At 41.8% G+C, this 24,537-nt stretch overlaps 1 protein-coding gene across 5 annotated transcripts; it reads left to right on the top strand.

Moving 5' to 3' along the window:
• Positions 1 to 785: 785 nt before the first annotated feature.
• Positions 786 to 23,894, top strand: LOC111954606 (uncharacterized). Of its 5 annotated transcripts, none has more exons than XM_023974472.3 (13): positions 786 to 1,297; positions 4,999 to 5,035; positions 5,131 to 5,337; positions 5,503 to 5,550; positions 5,765 to 5,780; positions 18,857 to 19,051; positions 19,195 to 19,391; positions 19,496 to 19,567; positions 19,978 to 19,993; positions 20,248 to 20,442; positions 20,626 to 20,828; positions 20,929 to 21,010; positions 21,749 to 23,894. In XM_023974472.3, exons 2-13 carry the CDS (start codon positions 5,021 to 5,023, stop codon positions 21,841 to 21,843), a joined length of 1,341 nt encoding a protein of 446 aa, XP_023830240.2. In that variant the 5' UTR covers positions 786 to 1,297; positions 4,999 to 5,020; the 3' UTR covers positions 21,844 to 23,894. The 5 variants fall into 5 exon arrangements, with proteins under 5 accessions (XP_023830240.2, XP_023830235.2, XP_023830237.2 ...); XM_023974467.3 differs by having other exon boundaries at positions 4,967 to 5,035; XM_023974469.3 differs by having other exon boundaries at positions 787 to 1,297; positions 4,967 to 5,035; positions 5,768 to 5,780.
• The last annotated feature ends 643 nt before the right edge of the window (positions 23,895 to 24,537 follow it).

The following is a 24,537-nucleotide window of genomic DNA, read 5'->3' as shown; positions in this document are numbered from 1 at the left end:
GGCCTAAATGGTTTGCCCATATCATGCTGCCCTTCGTGGCAGTGTGGAAATGATCTCAAATGAGTGCAGGGAATGCAGAAATATATTAAATATTTTTGGTTTAAGTTGAAGTTAACAGTATAAAACAATCAGAATAGGGAAAGACCCATTGAAATCACTTAGAATGTATGTGTTGCCACCCTAGGTTCACACACTACTCATAAAGCAAATGTATAACTTTTATTATTCAAAAACATAAAATATATATTTTGTTATAACCTGATATTATATTTTGGCCATTTTGCCCATGCCTAGCTGACAGACTACTTTGTTGATGATGTGACAAACTATTTTGAAAACCAGTCAAAACACACAGCTAGCTACTGTTACTGTAAGTACTGTAACTACCTAGCTAAGTTGTTAGTCAACTCTACTAACGTGATGTAGCCTAATGCACTGATCTTACCTGCTACTACTAGATATTCCAATCGAAAACGACAGACAACAAAACATCTGATTTCAGAAAAAGGTAACATAAGCCACCAAAGTTTAAAACGTTACAGTTTAATTAAATGTTCACGGTAGAGACAGAGAGGAGACGCTCCTCTTCTAGTTCCGGCCAATTCTATACCTCTTTTCTATTTGGTCAATTATTAGTTACGYCTTGGTTGCACAGGCGTCTCAGATTGGTTGGTGAGTGCAATTATTGGTTACTTGTTGGTTACAAATTGCTATATGATTGGTTGTCGCAACCAGAAATKTCCTTGACTCACCGTTGTCAGGGGGAGCCAAGGATGCTACTGACACTTGCACCAAATATTTTGTATTACTAAACCAAGCTAGACCCCAGCCTGTCGTTTCCAATGGGAACAAATTATTCGTGGATGCGTTCGTAAATTCGCTGTGGCTATGTACTCCGATTTCAGAGCGCTATTGTCTGCGTGTGCAATAACTCAATTTGCTTTTGCAATCCTTCTAAACAACGCGATTTTTAAAAACKTTTGCAAAGGGTAAAGTCTACAAAACTTAGTCCACTCTGTTCATAACAGAGTGTCGGCCAAAATCCATCTTGTTTCATCCTTCTGCCGCTGCCGTCCAGTGGGCTTCCTCTCACTACATTTATACATCCGGTTAAATATCTGTCTCATTGTTCTATCTGTGCGTTTCAAGAGTGAAAGTAAGAGCAGTACGGACAGACAGATCAAGTTAAGATAATACGACTTTTGATCTGGTATTTGACGACCCTCTCATCCAAACCTGATGTTTGTGACTAGTTTGTTTTTTTCTGTCTTGGTTGACATCGTGACAATATTGTGCGGTAAGTAGCTAAACGAATGTATTCTTAAATTGCCCATCTTTTTTTGCCTCAGCCATTATCTATGTAATTAGCTAGTATTTCAGTAGCAGGTGATTGTCTGTGTTGCTTTGCAGGGTCAGTGAAATAGTCAGTAAATGAACTCACAAATTCATGCAGATTATTATTATTGTTAACCAATCAATATTTGCATTGTGTAATGCAATTTGACCTTACTTGATCAGAACATGGTGTATTGTTGTGACAAGAAAGAACTGTTGTGACAGTAACCAATAAAAACGAATAGATACATTTATCTTTGTCAGAGCAAAAGAGTGTTGGCTGATTATGCTTTGAAAATGATCGCCTAACGGGCTGTGCATACTTACACTTTCACTTTCTGATTACTGGAAAGAGCAAGTCGGACAGACAGATCAAGTAAGATAATACGACTTTTGATCTGGTATTTGAGCGACCCTCTCATCCAAACCTGATGTTTGTGACTAGTTTGTTTATTTTTCTGTCTTGGTTGACATCGTGACAGTATTGTGCGGTAAGTAGCTAAACGAATTGATATTCTTAATTGCACATCTTTTCTTGCCTCAGCCATAATCTATGTAATTAGCTATGTATTTCAGTAGCAGGTGATCCCTGTTGTGTTGCTTTGCAGGGTCAGTGAAATCGTCATAATGACTCACAAATTCATGCAGATTATTATTATTGTTAAACCAATCAATATTTGCATTGTGTAATGCAATTTGACCTTTACTTTATCAGAACATTTTGTATTGTTGTGACGAGAATGAACTGTTGTGAAAGTAACCAATAAAACCGAATAGATACATTTATTTTTGTCAGAGCGAGAGTGTTGGTTGATAATGCGTTGAACGTTATCCCCGACCAACGGGCTGTGCATACTTACACTTTCACTTTCTGATTACTGGAAATCGGGAGGATGTTTCAAGAGTGAAAGTAGAAGCAGTACAGACGTGTTTACATAACCTGTTAAGATAATACGACTTTTGATCTGGTATTTGACGACCCTCTCATCCAAACCTGACGTTGTGACAAGTTTGTTTATTTTCTCTGTTGATTGACATCGTGAGAGTATTGTGCAAGTAAAAAATATATATTATTAAATTGGGCATATTTTTCTTGCCCCAGCCACAATAKAATTAGGCTATGTACTGTATTTCCATGTATAGGTAGCTGCAGTCCAATATGGCAATCGGAGTATGGGCGAGTGGGTGTGTCGAAAGAAATCAAGTCAGCTATTGGGCAGATTTGTTGCTACTCAAAACCGTTTTTCGTGGTTGATTGAGCTGGATGACGAGTAAATCGGCAACCACTGCAGGCAGTGTTGTATCAACGTGCCTGCCAATTTAAGGGGCTTCATACTGGGTATCATGGTAGTGTCGCCGGCGGTAGCTAACGTGGCCWTTTTCTCTCCACGGGATTTTATTTAAAGTAGAATAGCAGTCTGGCATACACCATAAAAACACATTTTGATAACCATCTATACTGAACAAAGTTATTAACGCTTCATGCAACAATTTAAGGATTTTACTGAGTTACATTTCATACAAGGAAATCAGTCAATTGAAATTAATTTATTTGGCCCTAATCTATGGATTTCACATGACTGGGCAGGGGCCCAACCACAGGGGAGTCCATGCCCAGCCAATCAGAATGAGTTTTTTTGGAATATCTTGGCAAAGGAGAAATGCTCTCTAACAGGGATGTGAAATTGGAGAGAAATTAGCTTTTTGTGCATATGGAACATTTCTGGGATCTTTTATTTCAACTCATATAACATGGGACCGACACTTTACACTTTATATTTTTGTTCAGTAGATGTCCCCTTGATACCTACATACATACATACATACATACATACAGTTGAAGTCGGACGTTTACATACACTTAGGTTGGAGTCATTAACACTTGTTTTTCAACCACTCCACAGATTTCTTGTTAACACCTGAAGGTATATTGGTTATCTGTACAAACAATAGTACACAAGTATAAACACCATGGGACCACACAGCCGTCATACCGCTCAGGAAGGAGACGCGTTCTTTCTCCTAGAGATGATACCTTCTTGTGTGGGTGGTAAAAGATGTATTAGAAATTAATCCCTGAACAACAGCCAGGAGTGTGAAGATGCTGGAGGAACGGTACAAAAGTATCTATATCCACAGTAAAAAAAGTCCTATATAGAATCTAACTGAAAGGCCGCTCAGCAAGGAAGAAGCCACTGCTCCAAAACGCCATAAAAAGCCAGACTACAGTTTGCAACTGCACATGAGGACAAAGATCGTACTTTTTGGAGAAATGTCCTTGGTCTGATGAAAACATATAGACATGTTTGGCCAATAATATCATTATGTTTGGAGGAAAATGGGGGTTGCAAGCCGAAGAACACCATCCCACCGTGAAGCATGGGGGTGGCAGCATAATGTTGTGGGGGTGCTTTGCTGCAGGGGGACTGGTGCACTTCACAAATAATGGATCGTGAGGTGAAAAATGATGTGGATATATTGAGAACATCTCAAGATCAGTCAGGAGTTAGCTTGTCGCAAATGGGTCTTCCAAATGGACAATGACCAAGCATACTTCCAAAGTTGTGGCAAAATGGCTTAGGGACACAAAGTCAAGGTATTGGAGTGAGAGAAGCTCGACTTCTACCTACTACTAAGAATGACTAAATTAAACAGCTTGTCGAGGAATGGGCAAATCCACCCCATTTATTGTGGGAGGCTTGTGGAAGGCTATCCGAACCGTTTGACCTAAGTTAACAATTTAAAGGCAATGCTACCAACTAATTGAGTGTATGTACTTTTGACACTGGGAATGTGATGAAAGAAATAAAAGATGAATATGGAACGTCATTTTCCTCTCCTATCATTCGTTTGACTTTTACTTTTACATAAAGTGGTGATCTACTGACTAGACAAGGACTTCTTGGAGTGGGGAATTAAACTGTCAGGATTGTGGAATGAGTTTTAAATGTATTTGGTAGAGCTGTTTGTAAACTATCCGACTTCAACTGTAACTGGTCTACTACTATGGGGAGGGCATGAGGGAAACACGGGCACAGTCCTTTGCTCCAGCTTGCTTTTTGAAGCATACTGTGGTGGTCCGTGTGGCTCAGTTGGTGAGGCATGGTGCTTGCAAGACAGGGTTGTGGGTTCATTCCCCACGGGGGGACCAGGATGAATATGTATGAACTTTCCAATTTGTAAGTCGCTCTGGATGAGAGCGTCTGCTAAATGACTTAAATGTAAATGTACTGTCTGGCAACGGCATGGGAAATAGCTACCTCGTAGCCAATATCAGGGTGAACGTCACAGTAATCACACACAAACAACACATGAAGCAACAGTACACCCCATCGTAAATACTTTTAATAAGTCACTTTTAAATATGACTGAGACTCATCATCTGGCTTGAAAACAGAAGTCCAAACTATATTTCAATGTAAGGTAGTTGCGTAATAAGAAATGGAAGAAAAAAAACTCACAGTTCAATCAAAACCGTCTAACCTATAGCAGAGCGCTTTCGACACACCCACTCCTTTCGACACACCCATTCCTCTCGACACGCTCACTCCTTTCCTTTCGACACACGCACTCGCCCATTGTGATTTGGTTGCCATATTGGGATTCAGCTACCATCTTGTCTGTATTTCAGTAACAGGTGATCATGTCTGTGTCGCTCTGCAGGGTCAGTGAAATACAGTCAGTCATGAACAATAAGGAGGTAAAGATGCTGCAAATGTTCAATTGACCTCTCTATCATAGTTTTTTATTCATTTTCTTCTATTGATATGTTATTGACATTAGGTATATTTGCAGGTGGAAATCTTAGCACCTTTAAGTAGGCCTCAAGAGGACCTCTTGTCAGATGCAATGGGAAACTACTCAGCCACAGGAGGCGAACCAAACACACTTCCTACAGACGTTAACAAAGACGCTAACATTCAAGAATCAATTCAAGATGTAAACAAACTTCCCACCGACAGCGAGAAATCATCCAAGCTTTCAAGCAAGGCTGTCATTAAGGTTGCTGCTGTTATCGTTTTCTAATAGGTTTTTTGTTGAAGTTTGATTACGAGACAATTTTCCATAATTAGCTAATTGAAATAAAAATCACATTTGGTGTTTCATTCAATTTTGGATCGTGTGCTTTGAGTTCTAGTGGTGAGTGTTAAAGTGTGTTTATTCAAGGTGGGGAATGCAGATGACATGGAGACCTATGAGCAGAATAACATCCAGGTACTGTATGTGTAGCATATACTCTCATTTCAAACTTTGGTTCTTATCAGCTGATATTACCAACTGTACAATTAAATTAGATCATTGACATTAATTAAATGTTAAATATGCAGCGTTAATAAGGGTGACGTCATCATGCAATAAAGCCTTGTAATCTTATCCATTTTTTATAATACAATCTTGTGTGATTTCTGAACTTTTCTCTCTGTTGCAGCAGGAACCTCCAAAAGGTATGCCTACTGTGAAATCAAGTATCTGGGTCCCAATTAACTTGTGGTAACCGCATGTAGCAGGATATCAAAGAGTCCCGAGATCAGTATTGCAATCATCTTCTATTTATTTAACATTTCAACATTTCAGGGGAATAGGCATCTGGGCATCTGGCAAAAAAGGTTGTGTCTGAAAACAATAGGCCTGCTACCTATCAGTTCGTGCTGTCCATGGTGCAGAACTTTTGTGCGCCCATTCACTGAAAAAATGAAGGTTCTTAAATGATGGTACTTCTTCAGCTCTTAAACTTCTTAGGGATAGGGGACGACATTTTCACTTTTGGATGAATTTGTGCCCAAATTAAACGGCCTCGTACTCTGTCCTAGATCATATGATATGCATATTATTATTACTATTGGATAGAAAACACYCTGAAGTTTCTAAAACTGTTTGAATTATATCTGTGAGTAAAACAGAACTCATATGGCAGGCAAACTTCCAAACAGGAAGTGAAAATTCTGAAATGGGTCGCTGTGAAAGGCATCGCCTATTCAATTGCCTTATATTTATGGATCTGTATGCACTTCATACGCCTTCCACTAGATGTCAACAGGCAGTAGAACGTGGAATGAAGCATATAGCTTGATTGGACCGGATAAGCCAATGGACGTGACTCGGTCGCATACTTGCCAGTTCTTTACGGCCACGCACACTACGCATGTGATGTCCTTGTCTGCAATGCGTAGATAGACATGAAGAAATGCTCCTTTGGGACGTATTGGATATATATGAGAAAAAACATCCTGAAGATTGATTCTCAACTGAGTTTAACCAGTTTATTCGATTTGTAATACTCACTTTTGAAGTTTTCGTTCATTAGCGAAAGTTCGATGGACACGTGAACTACACATGCTAGCCAAAGTTGCTAATTCGACGAAGTAATGGACATTATAAAACAAAAAAACTATTTGATTGTGAGAACTAGATTCCTGGCACTGCATTCTGATGAAAGATCATCAAAGTAAGGAATATTATGATGTAATTTCGTATTCGTGACTCCAACATGGCGGAGAATGGCTGAGCGCTGTGTCAGGTTAATGCATGCTGTGCTTTTTACTAAAGTTATTTTTAATCTAAACCAGCGGTTGCTTATAAGAACCAGGTTCTTTAATTATATGTTAAACATGTATCTTTCATCAAAGTTTGATGAGTATTTCTGATTCAGTGCTATCTGTAATACTTTCGCTATTTTGGAGCATTTCTGAACATGCGCCAATGTAAAACCACGATTTGTGGCTATAAATATGCACATATAACAAAACATAAAATGTATTTGATAACATGATGTCATATGACTGTCATCTGATGAAGTTGTTCAAAGTTAGTGATTCATTTTATCTCTATTTGTGGTTTTGTGAAAGCTATCTTTTCTGTAAAAAATGGCGTGTGTTTTGGATATTGTGGTGAGCTAACATAAATATATGTTGTGTTTTCGCTGTAAAAATTTAAAAATCGGACATGTTGGCTGGATTCACAAGATGTTTATTTAATTATATTGTACAACATGTATTTTCATCAAGTTTATATGATGAGTATTAGTATTCATATGCCTGAATTACTTTTCGCTATGTTTGGAGCCATTTTAACATGCGCCAATTAAACAGTGATTGTGGCTATAAATATGCACATAATCGACAAAACATAAATGTATTGTATAACATGATGTCATATGACTGTCATCTGATGAAGTTGTTCAAAGGTTAGTGATTAATTTTATCTCTATTTGTGGGTTTTGTGAAAGCTATCTTTTCTGTGAAAAAATGGCGGTGTGTTTTTGGATATTGTGGTGAGCTAACATAAATATATGTTGTGTTTTCGCTGTAAAATATTTWAAAAATCGGACATGTTGGCTGGATTCACAAGATGTTTATCTTTCATTTGCTGTATTGGACTTGTGATTTCATGAAATTATATTATATTATATCCCTGTGGCGCTAGGCTATGCTATGCTAGTCAGCGTTTCTGATGAGAATGATCCCGGATCCGGGATGGGTAGTCCGGTTTCTTGGAGAACTCTTGCCCAAGAATAACCTTGCATCGACAGTTCTTCAGAATTCTAAAAGGTTTTTGAAATGTATAGAAAGCCTGCAGATGTGTCCCTTTCATAGCACACAGCAAATTGGCCAGTGTTGATTTGTCAGTGTAACATTTCTAGTGTCGATGCAATAATTAWATTAACACTGTAAAGAGTTAAATAAAAATTCAGTGGTGTAAAATAACCCCATTGTTGGTGTTAATAACCAGCATTGAACCAAAACCATGCCCATTATTATCATATTTCCCAGCATGCTCTATTGCAGGTAGATTTTTTAGAATAGTTTGTATTAATATCTATGTTTTTGCATGTACATTACCAGTCAAAAGTTTGGACACACCTTCTCATTCCAGGGTTTTTCTTTAGTTTTACTATTTTCTACATTGTAGAATATTAGAGAAGACATCAAAACTATGAAATAACACATATTGAATCACGTAGTAACCATAAAAGTGTTAAACTAATCAAAATATATTTTATATTTGAGATTCTTCAAAGTAGCCACCCTTTGCCTTGATGACAGTTTTGCACACTCTTGGCATTCTTTCAACCAGCTTTATTCTTTCAACCACATCACAGGATTCCTGCCGCAAGCTCTGAACCATTACACCGGATCATCGCAGCTAGCTAGCTGCAATTGAGTGGCTACTTTTAGCTAACGCCTCTGTCCCGAAGCAAGCACCAGTTAGCCTTGAGCTAGGCCCATATACCAGCTAACTTCTTGGGCTACAATACCTCTTTTGACAACTGGCCTGACCCTTTATTGTCGACACGGAGCCCCGCCGATCCATCACGACTGGTCTGCCAATGTAATCGTCCGATGTTGTTTCAACAGGCTTTTCCGCTGCGATGTCGCCGAAGACCCATCCGCTAGCCCGGCCCGCTAGCTTTCTGAACGCCGTTGTCTCCCTCTCGCCTAGCATAGTAGCGACTACCAAACAGCTCCCTGACTCACCTATTGCTGCTCCCTGACTCACCTATTGCTGCTCATTGGACCCTGTGATCACTCGGCTACACAGCTGATGCCTGCTGGACTATTCACTAACGCGGTACCTCTTTTTGTTTATCTATCGGCCCCAGCCTCGAAATCAGGTCCTGTGCATACCTAACTGACCCTCTCTGCCCATTCATTGCCATTTACCTGTTGTTGTCTTAGCTCTCCCAATCAACACCCGTGATGGCTTTATGCCTCTCTCTAATGTCACATGCCCTGTCTACTGCTGTCTCGGGTTAGTACTTATTGTTTTATTTCACTGTAGAGCCCCCAGTCCCGCTCAACATGCCTTAGATAGCTCTTTTGTCCCACCCCCCACACATGCAGAGACCTCACCTGGCTTAACTAGTGCCTCCAGAGATGCAATTGCTCTCATCGTCACTCAACGCCTAGGTTTACCTCCACTGTACACACATCCAACCATACCCTTGTCTGTACATCATGCCCCGGATCTAATCTACCACACCCAGAAATCTGCTCCTTTTATTCTCTGTTCCCAGCGCACTAGACAACCAATTCTTATAGCCTTTAGCCWTACCCTTATTCTACTCCTCCATTCCTCTGGTGATGTAGAGGTTAACCTAGGCCCTGTAGCCCCCAGTACAACACCTATTCCCCAGGCACTCTCATTTGTTGACTTCTGTAACCGTAAAATCCTTGGTTTCATAAATGTTAACATCAGAAGCCTCCTCCCTAAGTGTTGTTTTACGCACTGCTTTAGCACACTCCGCCAACCCTGATGTCCTAGCCGTGTCTGAATCCTGGCTTAGGAAGGCCACCAAAAATTCTGAAATTTCCATCCCCAACTACAACATTTTCCGTCAAGATAGACCTGCCAAAGGGGGCGGTGCTGCAATAAACTGCAGAGATAGYCTGCCGAGTTATGTCATACCATCCAGGTCTGTGCCCAAACAGTTTGAGCTTCAATTTTTACAAATCCACCTTTCCAGGAATAAGTCTCTCACTGTTGCCACTTGTTATAGACCCCCCTCAGCCCMCAGCTGTGCCCTGGACMCCATATGTGAATTGATTGCCCGCCATTTATCTTCAGAGTTCGTACTGTTAGGTGACCTAAACGGGGATATGCTTAACACCCCGGCCGTCCTACAATCTAAGCTAGATGCCCTCAATCTCACACAAATGATCAATGAACCTACCAGGTACAACCCTAAATCCGTCAGCATGGGCACCCTAATAGACATTATCCTGACCAACCTGCCCTCCAAATACACCGCTGCTGTCTTCAATCAAGATCTCAGCGATCACTGCCTCATTGCCTGTATCCGCTGCGGGTCCGCGGTCAAACGACCACCCCTCATCACTATCAAACGCTCCCTAAAACACTTCTGCGAGCAGGCCTTTCTAATCGACCTGGCCCGGGTACCCTGGATGGATATTGACCTCATCCCGTCAGTTGAGGATGCCTGGTCATTCTTTAAAAGTTACTTCCTCACCATATTAGACAAGCATGCTCCGTTCAAAAAATGCAGAACTAAGAACAGATATAGCCCTTTCGGTTCACTCCAGAACCCTGACTGGCCCTCGACCAGCACAAAAACATCCCTGGCACGACACCTTGCAATCAGCATCGAAGAGCCCACGCGAATATGCAACGTTCCAGGAAGTCACGGAACCAATACACCCAGTCAGTCAGGAAAGCAACAAGGCCAGCTTTTTCAAGCGAGAAATTTGCCCATTCCTGTAGCCTCTAACTCCCAAAAAAAAGTTCTGCGGATAACTGTAAAAGCCCATGGCAGACACAAGACACCTCCTCCCAGCTGGGCAGCCTCAACTCGCACTGGGAAGACATTGTCTACAGCTAAGACACCTCCCGGTTTCACCCACCACGCAATAAAAGTACTTGCTCCTATTGGCGTTTCCTGAGGTCTGGAGATCTGGCCATAGGCCAACTCCAGGACCTATGTAGTCGAAGAACTCAGACATAAGCAGCTTTTCCTTCATATGACGCGTGGCCACTTGCCTTCCTCCTGGCGGACAAAGTCCACACCCACTCCTTTGATCCAACAGCACACGCTTCCCCCCCTGGCCTGTGTCTCCCCTCGCCCCGGGTCCCGCTCCCCGCCTCTCGCTTCAGGTCTACTCACCCCAAGCCGCCCCGCCAGGCTTCAACGCTACTTACCCAAATCCAGATAGCAGATGTCCTCTCTGAAACGAAGCTGGAAAAACCAGCTCCGACCACACCTACAAATATCGAGCTATGGACTTAGACCACCAATTCATGGATCCCCCCTTTCAAGTATTGCTCGAATAACTGTCCTTCTGACCGACCCATATTGTGCCCAAACCCGGCCGTAAGATTACCGAAGGCGTATGTTACAGCTGCGCCTAAATCAAACGCTACTCCATTCTATTACTTCATCTCCGCCAGATCCCCCAAAGGAGATGTGAGAAAAGCCATAGTCCCAGCCCGGATCAACCCCCCATCTTCATCGACCCATGCCATACCAGCACGGGAGACCTACCCCTGAGAACTCCAAAAACAGCCTACAGAGTCTCTATAATTCCATCCCTAGCAGCGACTGCTCGGTCCTAACTCTCAAGGTCTTCGAAAAAGCTCACTCGTGTTCATCACAAAACCAACTAACAGCACTTCGACAAGCTGCACACCATCATCGAAAAATAAGCATCCCACCGCCCACTAACACTGTCTCAGCCGCACTGTTGCAAATGCCGTGTTTCTATCGCACGTCCCCAGGACTTTCGGTACACAGGACGGTTGGACGATGGTGTTCTTGTCTGGCGCACTTCAAGCCGTTAGATAACTCGACTCAACACATCTTCTCCTCCGAACTAACATACAAATCCCCTGATTATCAAGCCAGGTGCGCAAGCTTCGATATCATAGACCACACAAAGAATAAAATCTCTTGTCTTATTGCTTTGGTGTCCCTCATCGACTGCTTCGGATCGAACCAGCCACTTGGGACCCAAGGCTTCTTCGCACTCTTGTCTCCAACATCAACCTGCTACCTCCTTCTCGAGGTTACTATATCATCTCGGCCAGAGACTCAGTCAGCCTCAGCGTTTTCTAATGACTGCCAATTGCCTTGCGTTCACCAACCTACGTTTGCTACGACAGAGTTCAGTGCCGTCAAAATACGTGAAGGGCGACACATGAACTGTTCCTTCATCGTCCTAACCGCTCGAGCCTGAGTCTCATCATGATGGCCGGCTGGCTTGAGCAGGGGAACCCTTGGGACGCCTCGCACTGCCCGGTACCAAAGCACGGCGAGATTCAATTCTTTCGGTGAACTCCCGACTCTTTCTCATTGTGACGGTACCTATATCCAAATGATGTTGCTTCCGTTAGGTCGTTATATAGTTACTAGACGGGCTGGTGTCTCGAATACCTTTGAACTGAACTGTTCCCACCTCTACGCAGACGACACCATTCTGTATACTTCATGGCCCTTCTATTGTGACCGATGTATAAGGACCATACTTCTCCAAACAGAGGCTTCTCAAATGCCGACTTCCAAACACTCCTTCCGTGGCTCAATCGCCCTGCCTCTTAACGATGCTAGTAAAACCAAATCGCATGTCTTCATTCATAATCCCTGTTCCGCTGCGTCCTGCTACATCCGCACGCCTCCCCCCGACTTAGCCATCACCACCCTGGACGGTTCTGACCTCTAGAATAATGTGGACAGTCTATAAGTACCTAGTGTCTGGCTAACTTGCAAACTCTCCTTCCAGGACTCATATCACACATCTCCAATCCAAAATCAGATCTAGAGTCGGCTTTCTATTTCGCCAACAGAGCCTCCTTCACTCACGCCGCCAAACTACCCTAGTGAAACTGACTATCCTACCGATCCTCGACTTCGCGCATGTCATCTACAAAATGGCTTCCAATACTCTACTCAGCAAACTGGATGCAGTTTATCAACAGTGCCATCCGTTTTGTTACAAAGCACCTTATTCGACCACCACTGCGACCTGGATGCCCTGTCGGCTGGCCCTCGCTACATGTTCCCCGTCAGACCCACTGGCTCCAGGTCATCTACAAGGCTATGCTAGGTAAAGTGCCGCCTTATCTCAGTTCACTGGTCACGATGGCTACACCCACCCGTAGCACGCGCTCCAGCAGGTGTATCTCACTGATCATCCCTAAAGCCAAAAACCTCAATTTACCCTCCTCCTATTCTCTGCTGCTGCGACTGGAACGAATTGCAAAATTTTTCCTTCCATTCTTGCTTGGCCTGCGCTGTACCCGGCGGATATCTTAAAATCGCCACCCACTCAACAACTTTAACAATCTGCTATCCGCAGCAGCTAACCATCGCTTGCAGCTGTACATAGTCCATCGGTATATAGCCCACCCAATTTACCTACCTCACCCCCCCATACTGCTTTTTATTCCTTTTCTGCTTTTTTTGCACACCAGTATCTCTACTGCACATGACCATCTGATGATTTACCACTCCAGTGTTAATCTGCTAAATTGTAATTATCTGATTTATTGCCTACCTCCTCATGCCTTTTGCACACATTGTATATAGATTCTCTTTTTTTCTTTTTTTCTACCATGTTATTGACTTGTTTATTGTTTACTCCATGTAACTCTCTGTTTGTTGTCTGTTCACACTGCTATGCTTTATCTTGGCCAGTCGCAGTTGCAAATGAGAACTTGTTCTCAACTAGCCTCCTGGTTAAATAAAGTAAAATAAAAAATAAAAATATAAGAATCCTGAAGGATATTGACCTCATCCCGTTAGTAGAGGATGCCTGGTTATTCTTTAAAAGTGCTTTCCTCACAATCTTAAATAAGCATGCCCCTTTCAAAAAAATGTTGAACTAAGAACAGATATAACCCTTGGTTCACTCCAGACTTGACTGCCCTTGACCAGCCACAAAAACATCCGTGGCGTACTGCATTAGCATCGGATAGCCCCTGCGATATGAAACTTTTCAGGGAAGTTAGGAACCAATATACACAGTCAGTTAGGAAAGCAAAAGGCTAGCTTTTTCAAACAGATTTTCATCCTGTAGCACAAATTCCAAAAAGTTTTGGGACACTGTAAAGTCCATGGAGACCAAGAGCACCTCCTCCCAGCTGCCCACTGCACTGAGGCGATAGGAAACACTGTCACCACCGAAAAATCTATGATAATCGAGAATTTCAAACAAGCATTTTTGCTCATGGCTGGCCATACTTTCCACCCTGGCTACCCTAGCCAACTGCTCTGCACCCCCCGCAGCAACTTGCCCAAGCCCCCCCCCCTTGGACTTCTCCATTCATCCATATCCAGATTAAGCGATGTTCTGAAAGAGCGGCAAAATCTGGAGCCCTACAAATCAGCTGGGCTAGACAATCTGGACCCTCTCTTTCTAAAATGATCCGCCGCAATTGTTTCAACCCCTATTACTAGCCTGTTCAAACTCTCTTTCGTATCGTCTGAGATCCCTAAAGATTAGAAAGCTGCCACGGTCATCCCCCTCTTCAAAGGGGGAGACACTCTAGAACCAAACTGTTACAGACCCATATCTATCCTGCCCTGCCTTTCTAAAGTCTTCGAAAGCCAAGTTAACAAACAGATCACCAACCATTTCAAATCCCACTGTACCTTCTCCGCTATGCAATCTGTATTCCGAGCTGGTCATGGGTGCACCTCAGCCACGCTCAAGGTCCTAAACGATATCATAACCTCCATCAATAAAAGACAGTACTGTGCAGCTGTCTTCATCGACCTGGCCAAGGCTTTCGACTCTGTCAATCACTGCATTCTTTTCAGCAGACTCAATAGCCTTGGTTTCTCAAATGACTGCCTCGCCTGGTTCACCAACTACTTCTCAGATAGAGTTCAGTGTGTCAAATCGGACGGCCTGTTGTCCTGACCTCTGGCAGTCTCTATGGAGGTGCCACAGGGTTCACTTCTCGGACCGACTCTGTATATATCAATGATGTCGCTCTTTCTGCTGGTGATCCCTCTGATTCACCTCTACGCAGACGACACCATTCTGTATACTTCTGGCACTTCTTTGGATACTGTGTTAACAAACCTCCAAACGAGCTTCAATGCCATASAACACTCCTTCCGTGGCCTCCAACTGCTYTTAAATGCTAGTAAAACTAAATGCATGCTCTTCAACCGATTGCTGCCTGCACCCGCACGCCCGACTTGCATCACTACTCTGACGTAGAATGTGTGGACAACTACAAACACCTAGGTGTCTGGTTACTGTAAACTCTCCTTCCAGACTCACAATAAGGATCTCCAATCCAAAATTAAATCTATAAATTGGCTTCCTATTTCGCAACAAAGCCTCTTTCAAACATGCTGATAAGCTTACCCTCGTAAAACTGACTATCCTAYCGATCCTTGACTTCGGCGATGTCATTTATAAGTAGAGTGCCTCCAACACTCTACTCAGCAAATTAGATGTAGTCTATCACAGTGCCATCCGTTTTGTTAACAAAGCCCCATACACTGCCCACCACTGCGACCTGTATGCTCTCGTTGGCTGGCCCTCGCTTCATATTCGTCGCCAAACCCGCTGGCTCCAGGTCGTCTATAAGTCTTTGCTAGGTAAAGCCCCGCCTTATCTCAGCTCACTGGTCACCATAGCAACATCAACCTGTAGCACGCACTCCAGCAGGTATATATTTCACTGGTCATCCCCAAAGCCAACACCTCCTTTGGCCGCTTTTCCTTCCAGTTCTCTGCTGCCAATGACTGGAACGAATTGCAAAATTCACTGAAGCTGGAGACTTATATCTCCCTCACTAAGTTTAAGCATCAGCTGTCAGAGCAGCTTACCGATCACTGCACCTGTACACAGCCCATCTGTAAATAGCCCACMCAACTACCTCATCCCCATTTTGTTATTTCTTTTTGCTCTTTTGTACCCCAGTATCCCTACTTGCACATCATCATCTGCACATCTTTCATTCCAGTTTTAATGTTAAATTGTAATTTATTTTGCCACTATGGCCTATTTATTGCCTTACCTCCCTGATCTTATTACATTTACACATGCTGTGTATAGATTTTTCCAACGTGTTATTGACTGTACATTTGTTTATCCCATGTGTAACTCTGTGTTGTTGTTTTTGTCAAACTGCTTTGCATTATCTTAGCCAGGTCACAGTTGTAAATGAGAACTTGTTCTCAACTGGCTTACCTGGTTAAATAAAGGTGAAATAAAATATATATATATATWTTTTAAAGGTAGTCAACTGGAATGCATTTCAATTAACAGGTGTGCCTTGTTAAGTTAATTTATGCAATTCCTTTCCTTCTTAATGCGTTTGAGCCAATCAGTTCTATTGTGACAAGGTAGGTGTGGTATACAGAAGATAGCCCTATTTGGTAAAATACCAAATCCATATTATAGCAAGAACAGCTCAAATAAGCAGAGAAACAACAGACCATCATTACTCTAAGACATGAAGGTCAGTCAATGTGGAAAATGTCAAGAACATTAAAGGTTTCTTCAAGTGCAGTCGCAAAAACCATCAAGCGCTATGAAACTGGCTCTCAATGAGGACCGCCACAGCAAAGGGAGACCCAGAGTTACCTCTGCTGCAGAGGATTAGTTCATTAGTATTAACTGCACCTCAGAAACTGCAGCCCAAATAAATGCTTCACAGAGTTCATGTATCAGACACATCTCAACATCAACTGTTCAGAGGAGACTGCGTAAATCAGGTCTTCATGGTCAAATTGCTGCAAAGAAACCACTACTAAAGGACACCAATAAGAAGAGACTTGCTTGGGCCAAGAAACACGAGCAATGGACATTAGACCGGTGGAAATCTCTCCTTTGGTCTGATTAGTCCAAATTGGAGATTTTTTAGTCTAACCGCCGGGTCTTTGTGAGATGCAGAGTAGGTGATCTCCGTATGTGTGGTTCCCACCGTGAAGCATGGAGTAGGAGGCATGGGAGTGCCTTGTTGGTGACACCGTCAGTTATTTTTTTAGAATTCAAGTCACACTTAACCAGCATTGCTACCACAGCATTCTACAGCCATACACCATCCCCTCTGGTTTGCGCTTAGTGGGGTTATCATTTGTTTTTCAACAGGACAATGACCTAAAACACACCTTCAGGCTGTGTAAGGGCTATTTGACCAAAAACCAGAGTGATGGAGTGCTGTATTAGATGACCTGGCCTCCACAATCACCCGACTTCAACCCAATTGAGATGGTCTGGGATGAGTTGGACCGCAGAGTGAAGGAAAAGCAGCCAACAAGTGCTCAGCATATGTGGGAACTCCTTCAAGACTGTTGGAAAAGCATTCCTCATGAAGCTGGTTGAGAGAATGCCAAGAGTGTGCAAAGCTGTCATCAAGGCAAAGGGTGGCTACTTTGAAGAATCTAAAATATATTTAGATTTGTTTACCACTTTTTTGGTTACTACGTGATTCCATATGTGTTTTTTCATAGTTTTGATGTCTTCACTATTATTCTGCAATGTAGAAAATAGTTCAAATAAAAACCCTTGAATGAGTAGGTGTGTCCAGACTTTTGACTGGTACTGTATATTGATTGATTAATTATCCTATGCTACTCAAATATGAATAACATACATTTTTCTTTGCTATTCCAGTCTGTTACTTGGACGTTTTTCACCCGTTACTGAAATGGTTGTTCCAGTTTAGATGTTTTAAAGGGGCAATCAGCAGCTGCTATGCACATTGTTGGACTTATAAATGAATGACATGTACCCAGTGAATCTTGAAGAATATAACTTATAAATGCCTCATGAGTTTAGTTGAACTGTCGTACCCCATCAAAACCCAAAATTTAAGCTTGTTTTGTGGGTTTGTAAGCAATGTAAACGRACACTATATAGCCTCATAACATGTTTAAAACTATAATTTTTAAATAAAGTATGGTCAGTCCATGCAAGCTTGCATGCATAGCTTTGTATTTGAATTTGAGAGAGGTTACATTTCTCCAGACCCATCCCTCAGCTTCTTACCAAACAGGGGGGATGCTTTGTTACCGTTTCAACTACTTCATTCTGAATACAGGTGAATAAAAATACTAAATGTTGGATATCACCTCTCTGTCTGGATTCCAATAGGAATTACACATCACTTTGCAAGCCAGCATAATGTGACTTGCAGGCCTGATGTAACAACCAATGTGACTTGCAGGCCTGATGCAACAACCATGTCTCTGTCACTAGCTAACAAAGTCATGGGTGGTACTGGTAATTCAAAAATGTACTCGAAAGGCATCCTGGGAAATATGCAAATAAGGGTTAAAACCCTACTGCAGAGCTATTCCATTCAGGTCCTGGAGAGCAAAAACATTTCTGGTTTTGGATTTTTCTATGGTTCTTTTAAGAACCATCCAATTTATGGTTTTCAGAGACCCATAGGGGTGTCAAAGTCATTCCATGGAGRGCCTGGAGTCTGCTGGTTTTTGATTTCTCCCTTACTAATCAGTGACTTTAATTCCTCAATCAAGTATAAGGGAKGAGAGAACTTGCAGACACTCGCACTCCGTGGAATGAGTTTGCCCTATGGCATCACTCTCAAGAACCTTTATTTGGTTACAATTTGCAACTTTATTTTTAGGAGTGTAGAACGTGTGTGCTGATATACAGTTCACGCTGCTGTTGTGCTGTCCATAGTGGTGAAAGTTTGTGCACCAGTAGAACAGTTATTGTCCCCAATTGGTCAATCGCACTGCGAAGTTCCGCTATCTCCAACTTTTTGCATTCCTCTGGCCGTGCTCATTTTAGCGAGATCCGCTTTCCTTCCATTGAAAATGAATGGGCTCTGTCATTTTGTCGGTGCCCATCAATTTCGCAGACATTGCCTGTAAGGGCACAACAAGTGATTCCCGCAGGCTAGTTAGATGTCTTTATTGTAGCAGAGGCTTCAATACAATTGAAGTTAGCCTAGGGAACATGCAATTGAGATCCATCATGATGGCAGGCTGTAAGACTCTTTCAATATGCTTATGTTGTAACTGAGGTGTCACAGTTGCTTAACCACATACTTACACCATATGTTTATTGTTCTATAGAGTCRAAGATGGAGAAGTTCTTCACCATTCTGACTGGGAATACTCTGGGGTCTCATGAGGAAATAAATCGCCGGCTCACTGAAAATGGTTTAACTAAGGTGACGTCATCGGAGGAGAGTGATGTCATCATGGCTTTCTGTCCCATTGTCTCTCGTGCTGGGACTGATATTGAAGCAGCACTGCAGCAGATTCCTGGTAATCTTGGCACCCAGAACCAAGTGTACTGTAACAGTCTGTCATCAGAGACTATTTCCAGATCAACAATATCCATAAAGAAACTTCTCAAAAAGTGTTATCTAATTCCAAATGCTCTTATTTGTCCCTCTCTCTTTTGACAGCTGGTAAACCTGTCATTCTGGTAGTACTGCATCACACCTTCAACCCAGACTACACTGTACCTGACAGCAGCAGACTAGTGACCAGAGGTGATGTAATACTCACAGTGGACTGTCTCTTCTATGAGAGGCAGGGACTATTGGAGTGTCATCGCAATGAAGCAGCAGTCAAAACGATTGTGAACATAATACCGCCAGAGGTAATGTAGTTTATCCTGTGGGGTAATGCAAGCTTCAGTTGGGAATACTAACACCAAGTTGCACCTCCTGCATGCTTACCTATACTGTGTATTTTAACTTGCAGAATGGCTGGGAGATTATTGACAAGAGTGAAGTCAGTGAAGCCAGTAAAGCCCTTGAGCATAAAAACCTGGAGGTATTTTTTTCTAMTTTCAGATTTTGCTACTTTGCTCAAAGGCTGATGTGATTGTACAACTGTACAAAAATATGCACTGTATTATGCTGGTGTCCAAACACTTTCCTAGGGATGATTAAATGTATTGAATCTGGACTGTCAAGACTGCATTAGACCACTTAGTTATAGCCTGGGCATTAGCTCTGGGAGCTAAAAACAAGCAATAAGCAATGAAGCAATCAGCAGGGTTACTTATTACATGGCTACACTGCACCCCCCTTTGAACTCCTCTCTGTAGCAACCCCAGCAACTGATAGACATTGACCGGTTGATCAGAATGAGTCACAGCACAAAAAAAACAGTTAACTTTTATACAAAAATAAGAGAGCTTACTTTTTGGGGTCATTTCTGAACTTCTCTCTCTGTTGCAGCAGGATTCTCCAAAAGGTAAGAAAGTACCTGTTATAAATCGAACATTGATATTATACCCACAGTTGGGCAGTTTATTACGTTTCCCTGCACTGCAGCACAGGTTAAGAAAAGTGCGGCTGCAAAGCGCATACAACTGCACCTTCAGGGGCATATTTACGAAATGTCCCCTATGTATTTCATGACATACTTTGCAAACAAATTTGACGCTTGTGAATGTACCATTGTTGCAGCACAGGTATTTTTTACCTAAATGTTTTTTCTCTCTGTAGTGCCAAGGATAGCTCTACTAGCTATTGTAGCAGGGAATACTCTGGGGTCTCATGAGGGCATAACACAGCAACTAACCACAACCAGTAGTGTAACTGGGGTGAAATCACCAAAGGAGAGTGATTTCATCATGGTTTTCTGTCCCATCGTCTCTCGTGCTGGGACTGATATTGAAGCAGCACTGCAGCAGATTCCAGGTAATTCAGTAATCTGACCAAATTCCTCTGACAGCTACTGTCTTCCATGTTTAGATGGGTCGAAGTAAAAGTAATTAACAATGGCAACAGTAATTTATACATGTTATTACATTTAGCATACGTTGCTAGGCTACTCATAGCCATGGTTTAGAGTTGACATGTATTTTGATTCCTTTTTGACAGCTGGTAAACCTGTCATTCTGGTAGTACTGCATCACACCTTCAACCCAGACTACACTGTACCTGACAGCAGCAGACTAGTGACCAGAGGTGATGTAATACTCACAGTGGACTGTCTCTTCCATGAGAGCCAGGGACTATTGGAGTGTCATCGCAATGAAGCAGCAGTCAAAGAGATTCTGAAGAAGCTTAATATACATCCTGAGGTATTCTATAATTTGTACACTCTTTTAAATACAATGTGACTCTATAGAACACATTTTATACAAGGAGAACCAGTTTTTATTTCTTGTTATTTTTTCACAGATTGCAGTTTCTTTCGTTGACCCTCGTATCTGGCAGTTCTCAACTGAAGTTTACCAATTGTTTAAGTCAGTTCTAACTTCATGTAAGTGTATTAATTGATATTATTCTTTACATGAACACAGGTCAAATCAATATCACATCAAGATAAGATGAAAGTACAATTTCAAATGTTATGTTAGCATCAGTAATCAAAATTGAATTCTGCAAACTGATACCACACTAGCTCCTAGTTGTACTAACTGTTAATTGTGCCTGGGTGTTTACCGTGTGAAGAAGACAATGATGCTGACATTGCTTTTATGAATAACAGGAAGATTAAAGGGATATTTCGGGGTTTTGGCAATGAGGCCATTTATCTACTCCCCCCAGAGTCAGATGAACGTGTGGATGTGATTTTTATGTCTCTGTGTCCAGTATGAAGGAAGTTAGACGTAGTTTCACGAGCAAATGCTGACTAGCATTAGCAAAATAACTAAGTCTATGGGTATCTGCTAGCATGCTAGTAGATACCCATAGCCTTCCRGTCATTGCGCTAACGCTAGTTAGCAATTGCACTAGCGCTAGTTAATTAACAACTTCCTTCAAACTGCACGCAGAGACATAAAAATAGTATCCACGAGTTAATCTGACTCTGGGGAAGTAGATAAAGGGGCTCTTTGCCAAAATTCCAAAGTATCCCTTTAATAAAAAACATATTCAATGGATGTTTAGGATTTAGGATGACACAACAAGGGCCTGACTCTCATAAAGCTGCAGGATATTAGATTTATATCAGGACAAGATACTGTCAGTAACATCTGATGTGGTTTTGTTTCTTTAGGTTGGCAATGGGTGGCTTGGCCAGAGTGGCCGAGTCTTACCTCAACCACTGCAACAGATGAAGTGCCTGTTTGCGATCATGAAGTGCAACATTAAGATGAAGCACATTGCTCCCCAGCCTTTAAGTTGTGGATTGAAGTCTGATTTTGAAAAATGTCTATTCATAGTCAAAACATTTGACAATTTAACCCTAGAAATATAACTAACTATAAGCGTTAGAATATGCACTTATAGCCTAAGTGAGTCTGGAACAACTAAAGTGTGTTTTGTCAAAATTGCTTAATAATGAACTCCATTAATGTGGATAAGTATAAAGATAATGTAATATAATGCTTSAGACAACTTTTGATGGGAGTATAAATAAATATACACTACCTGCCAACAGTTTTAGAACACCTACATTCAAGGGTTTTTCAATATTTTTACTATTTTCTACATTGTAGAATAATAGTGAAGACATTAAAACTTTGAAATAACACATATGGAATCATGTAGTAACCAAAAAAGTGTTAAACAAATCAAAATATATTAAATGTTTTGAAATAATTCAAAGTAGCCAACCTTTGCCTTGATGACAGCTTTGCACACTGGCATTCTCTCAACCAGCTTCACCTGGAATGCTTTTCCAACAGTCGAAGGAGTTCCCACATATGCTGAGCACTTGTTGGCTGCTTTTCCTTCACTCTGCAGTCCGACTTATCCCAAAACCATCTCAATTTGGTTGAGGTCGGGGGATTGTGGAGGCCAGGCCATCTGATGCAGCACTCCATCACTCTCCTTCCTTACACAGCTTGGAGGTGTGTTGGGTCATTGTCCTGTTGAAAAACAAATGATAGTCCCACTGAGCCCAAACCAGATGGGATGGTGTATCGCTGCAGAATGCTRTGGTAGCAATGCTGGTTAAGTGTGCCTTGAATTCTAAATAAATCACAGACAGTGTCACCAGCAAAGCACCCCCACACCATAACACCTCCTCCTCCATGCTTTACAGTGGGAACCACACATGCGGAGATCATCCATTTACCCACACTGCGTCTCACAAAGACACGGCGGTTGGAACCAAAAATCTCCAATTTGGACTCCAGGTCAAAGGATACATTTCCACCGGTCTAATGTCCATTGCTCTTGTTTCTTGGCCCAAGCAAGTCTCTTCTTATTGGTGTCCTTTAGTAGTGGTTTCTTTGCAGCAATTTGACCATGAAGGCCTGATTTACGCAGTCTCATCTGAACAGTTGATGTTGAGATGTGTCTGTTACTTGAACTCTGTTGAAGCATTTATTTGGGCTGCAATTTCTGTGGCTGGTAACTCTAATGAACATATCCTCTGCAGCACAGGTAACTCTGGGTCTTCATTTCCTGTKGCAGTCCTCATGAGAGCCAGTTTCATCATAGTGCTTGATGGTTTTTGCGACTGCACTTGAAGAAACTTTCAAAGTTCTTGAAATGCTCCGTATTGACTGACCTTCATGTCTTAAAGTAATGATGGACTGTCATTTCTCTTTGCTTATTTGAGCTGTTCTTGCCATAATATGGACTAGGTATTTTACCAAATAGGGCTATCTTCTGTATACCCCCCACCTAGTCACAACACAACTGATTGGCTCAAACACATTAAGAAGGAAAGAAATTCCACAAATTAACTTTTAAGATGGCACACCTGTTAATTATCTAAAATGCATACCAGGTGACTACTTCATGAAGTTTGTTGAGAGAATGCCAAGAGTGTGCAAAGMTGTCATCAAAGCAAAGGGTTGCTATTTGAAGAATCTCAAATATAAAATATATTTTGATTTTGATTTGTTTAACACTTTTTTGGTTACTACATGATTCCATATGTGTTATGTCATAGTTTTGATGTCTTCACTATTATTCTGAAATGTAGAAAATAGTACAAATAAAGATAAACCCTTGAATGAGTAGGTGTTCTAAAACTTTTGACCGGTGGTGTGTATATAAATAATATACTTTATACTACTACATACTGTGATTTTGCAAACACAGGGTTGATCATAATCATGTGACATTTCAATATAGYTYAAATTGTATTTTTGTTGTTGTTGCATTACCACATTATCTTGAAGTGTTTTGGCCCAATGGCAGCCCTGGCACTTGGGTGTGGAATAAAGAGAAATATAACTACTCTCACATCAACAGCTGTAACCTACTAAGTCCACGTGRCATATAAGATATTATTCAAGAATCAATAGATATCAGGTTTGAAGGTAAGACCCAGGTTCAGACAATGTTGAAGTAACAAAAGTGTATTMAATTGAACACAGGCAGGCAAAGGTACAGGACGGCAGGCAGGCTCAGAATCAGGGCAGGCAGAGGTCGGTAATCCAGAGTAGTGGGGCAAAGGTACAGGACTGTAGGCAGGCTCAGAGCAGGCAGAAAGGTCAAAACCGGGAAAACTAGGAAACGGGYACTATAGACAGGACAGGAGCAAGGGGGAAAMCGCTGGTAGGTCTGAATGAACAAAACGAACTGGCAACAGACAAACCGAGAAGACAGGTATAAATACACAGGGGATATTGGGGAAGATGGAGGGGGTGGAGACACTCACAAAGACAGGTGAAACAGATCAGGGTGTGACAAGGGGCCTGTTAAAAGGACTATTCAACAGCATTGAATATCTCAGATTGTACCTTTTGATAAAAAATGAATTAACACATCTGAGGGAGTGTCAATTTGTGTCAGCTGCATGTATTTTTAAAGGAGCGTAGGCAACCCTTCTTTCTTCAAGTATTATTTGAGGTCAATAACTATTGTTCACTGTGTTGCATTTMATTT

This window comes from Salvelinus sp. IW2-2015, linkage group LG28 (assembly GCF_002910315.2).
Source record: "Salvelinus sp. IW2-2015 linkage group LG28, ASM291031v2, whole genome shotgun sequence".
Taxonomy (NCBI): domain Eukaryota; kingdom Metazoa; phylum Chordata; class Actinopteri; order Salmoniformes; family Salmonidae; genus Salvelinus; species Salvelinus sp. IW2-2015.
Note: the sequence above shows the minus strand (reverse complement) of the source record. Positions and strands in the feature narration are given on the sequence as shown.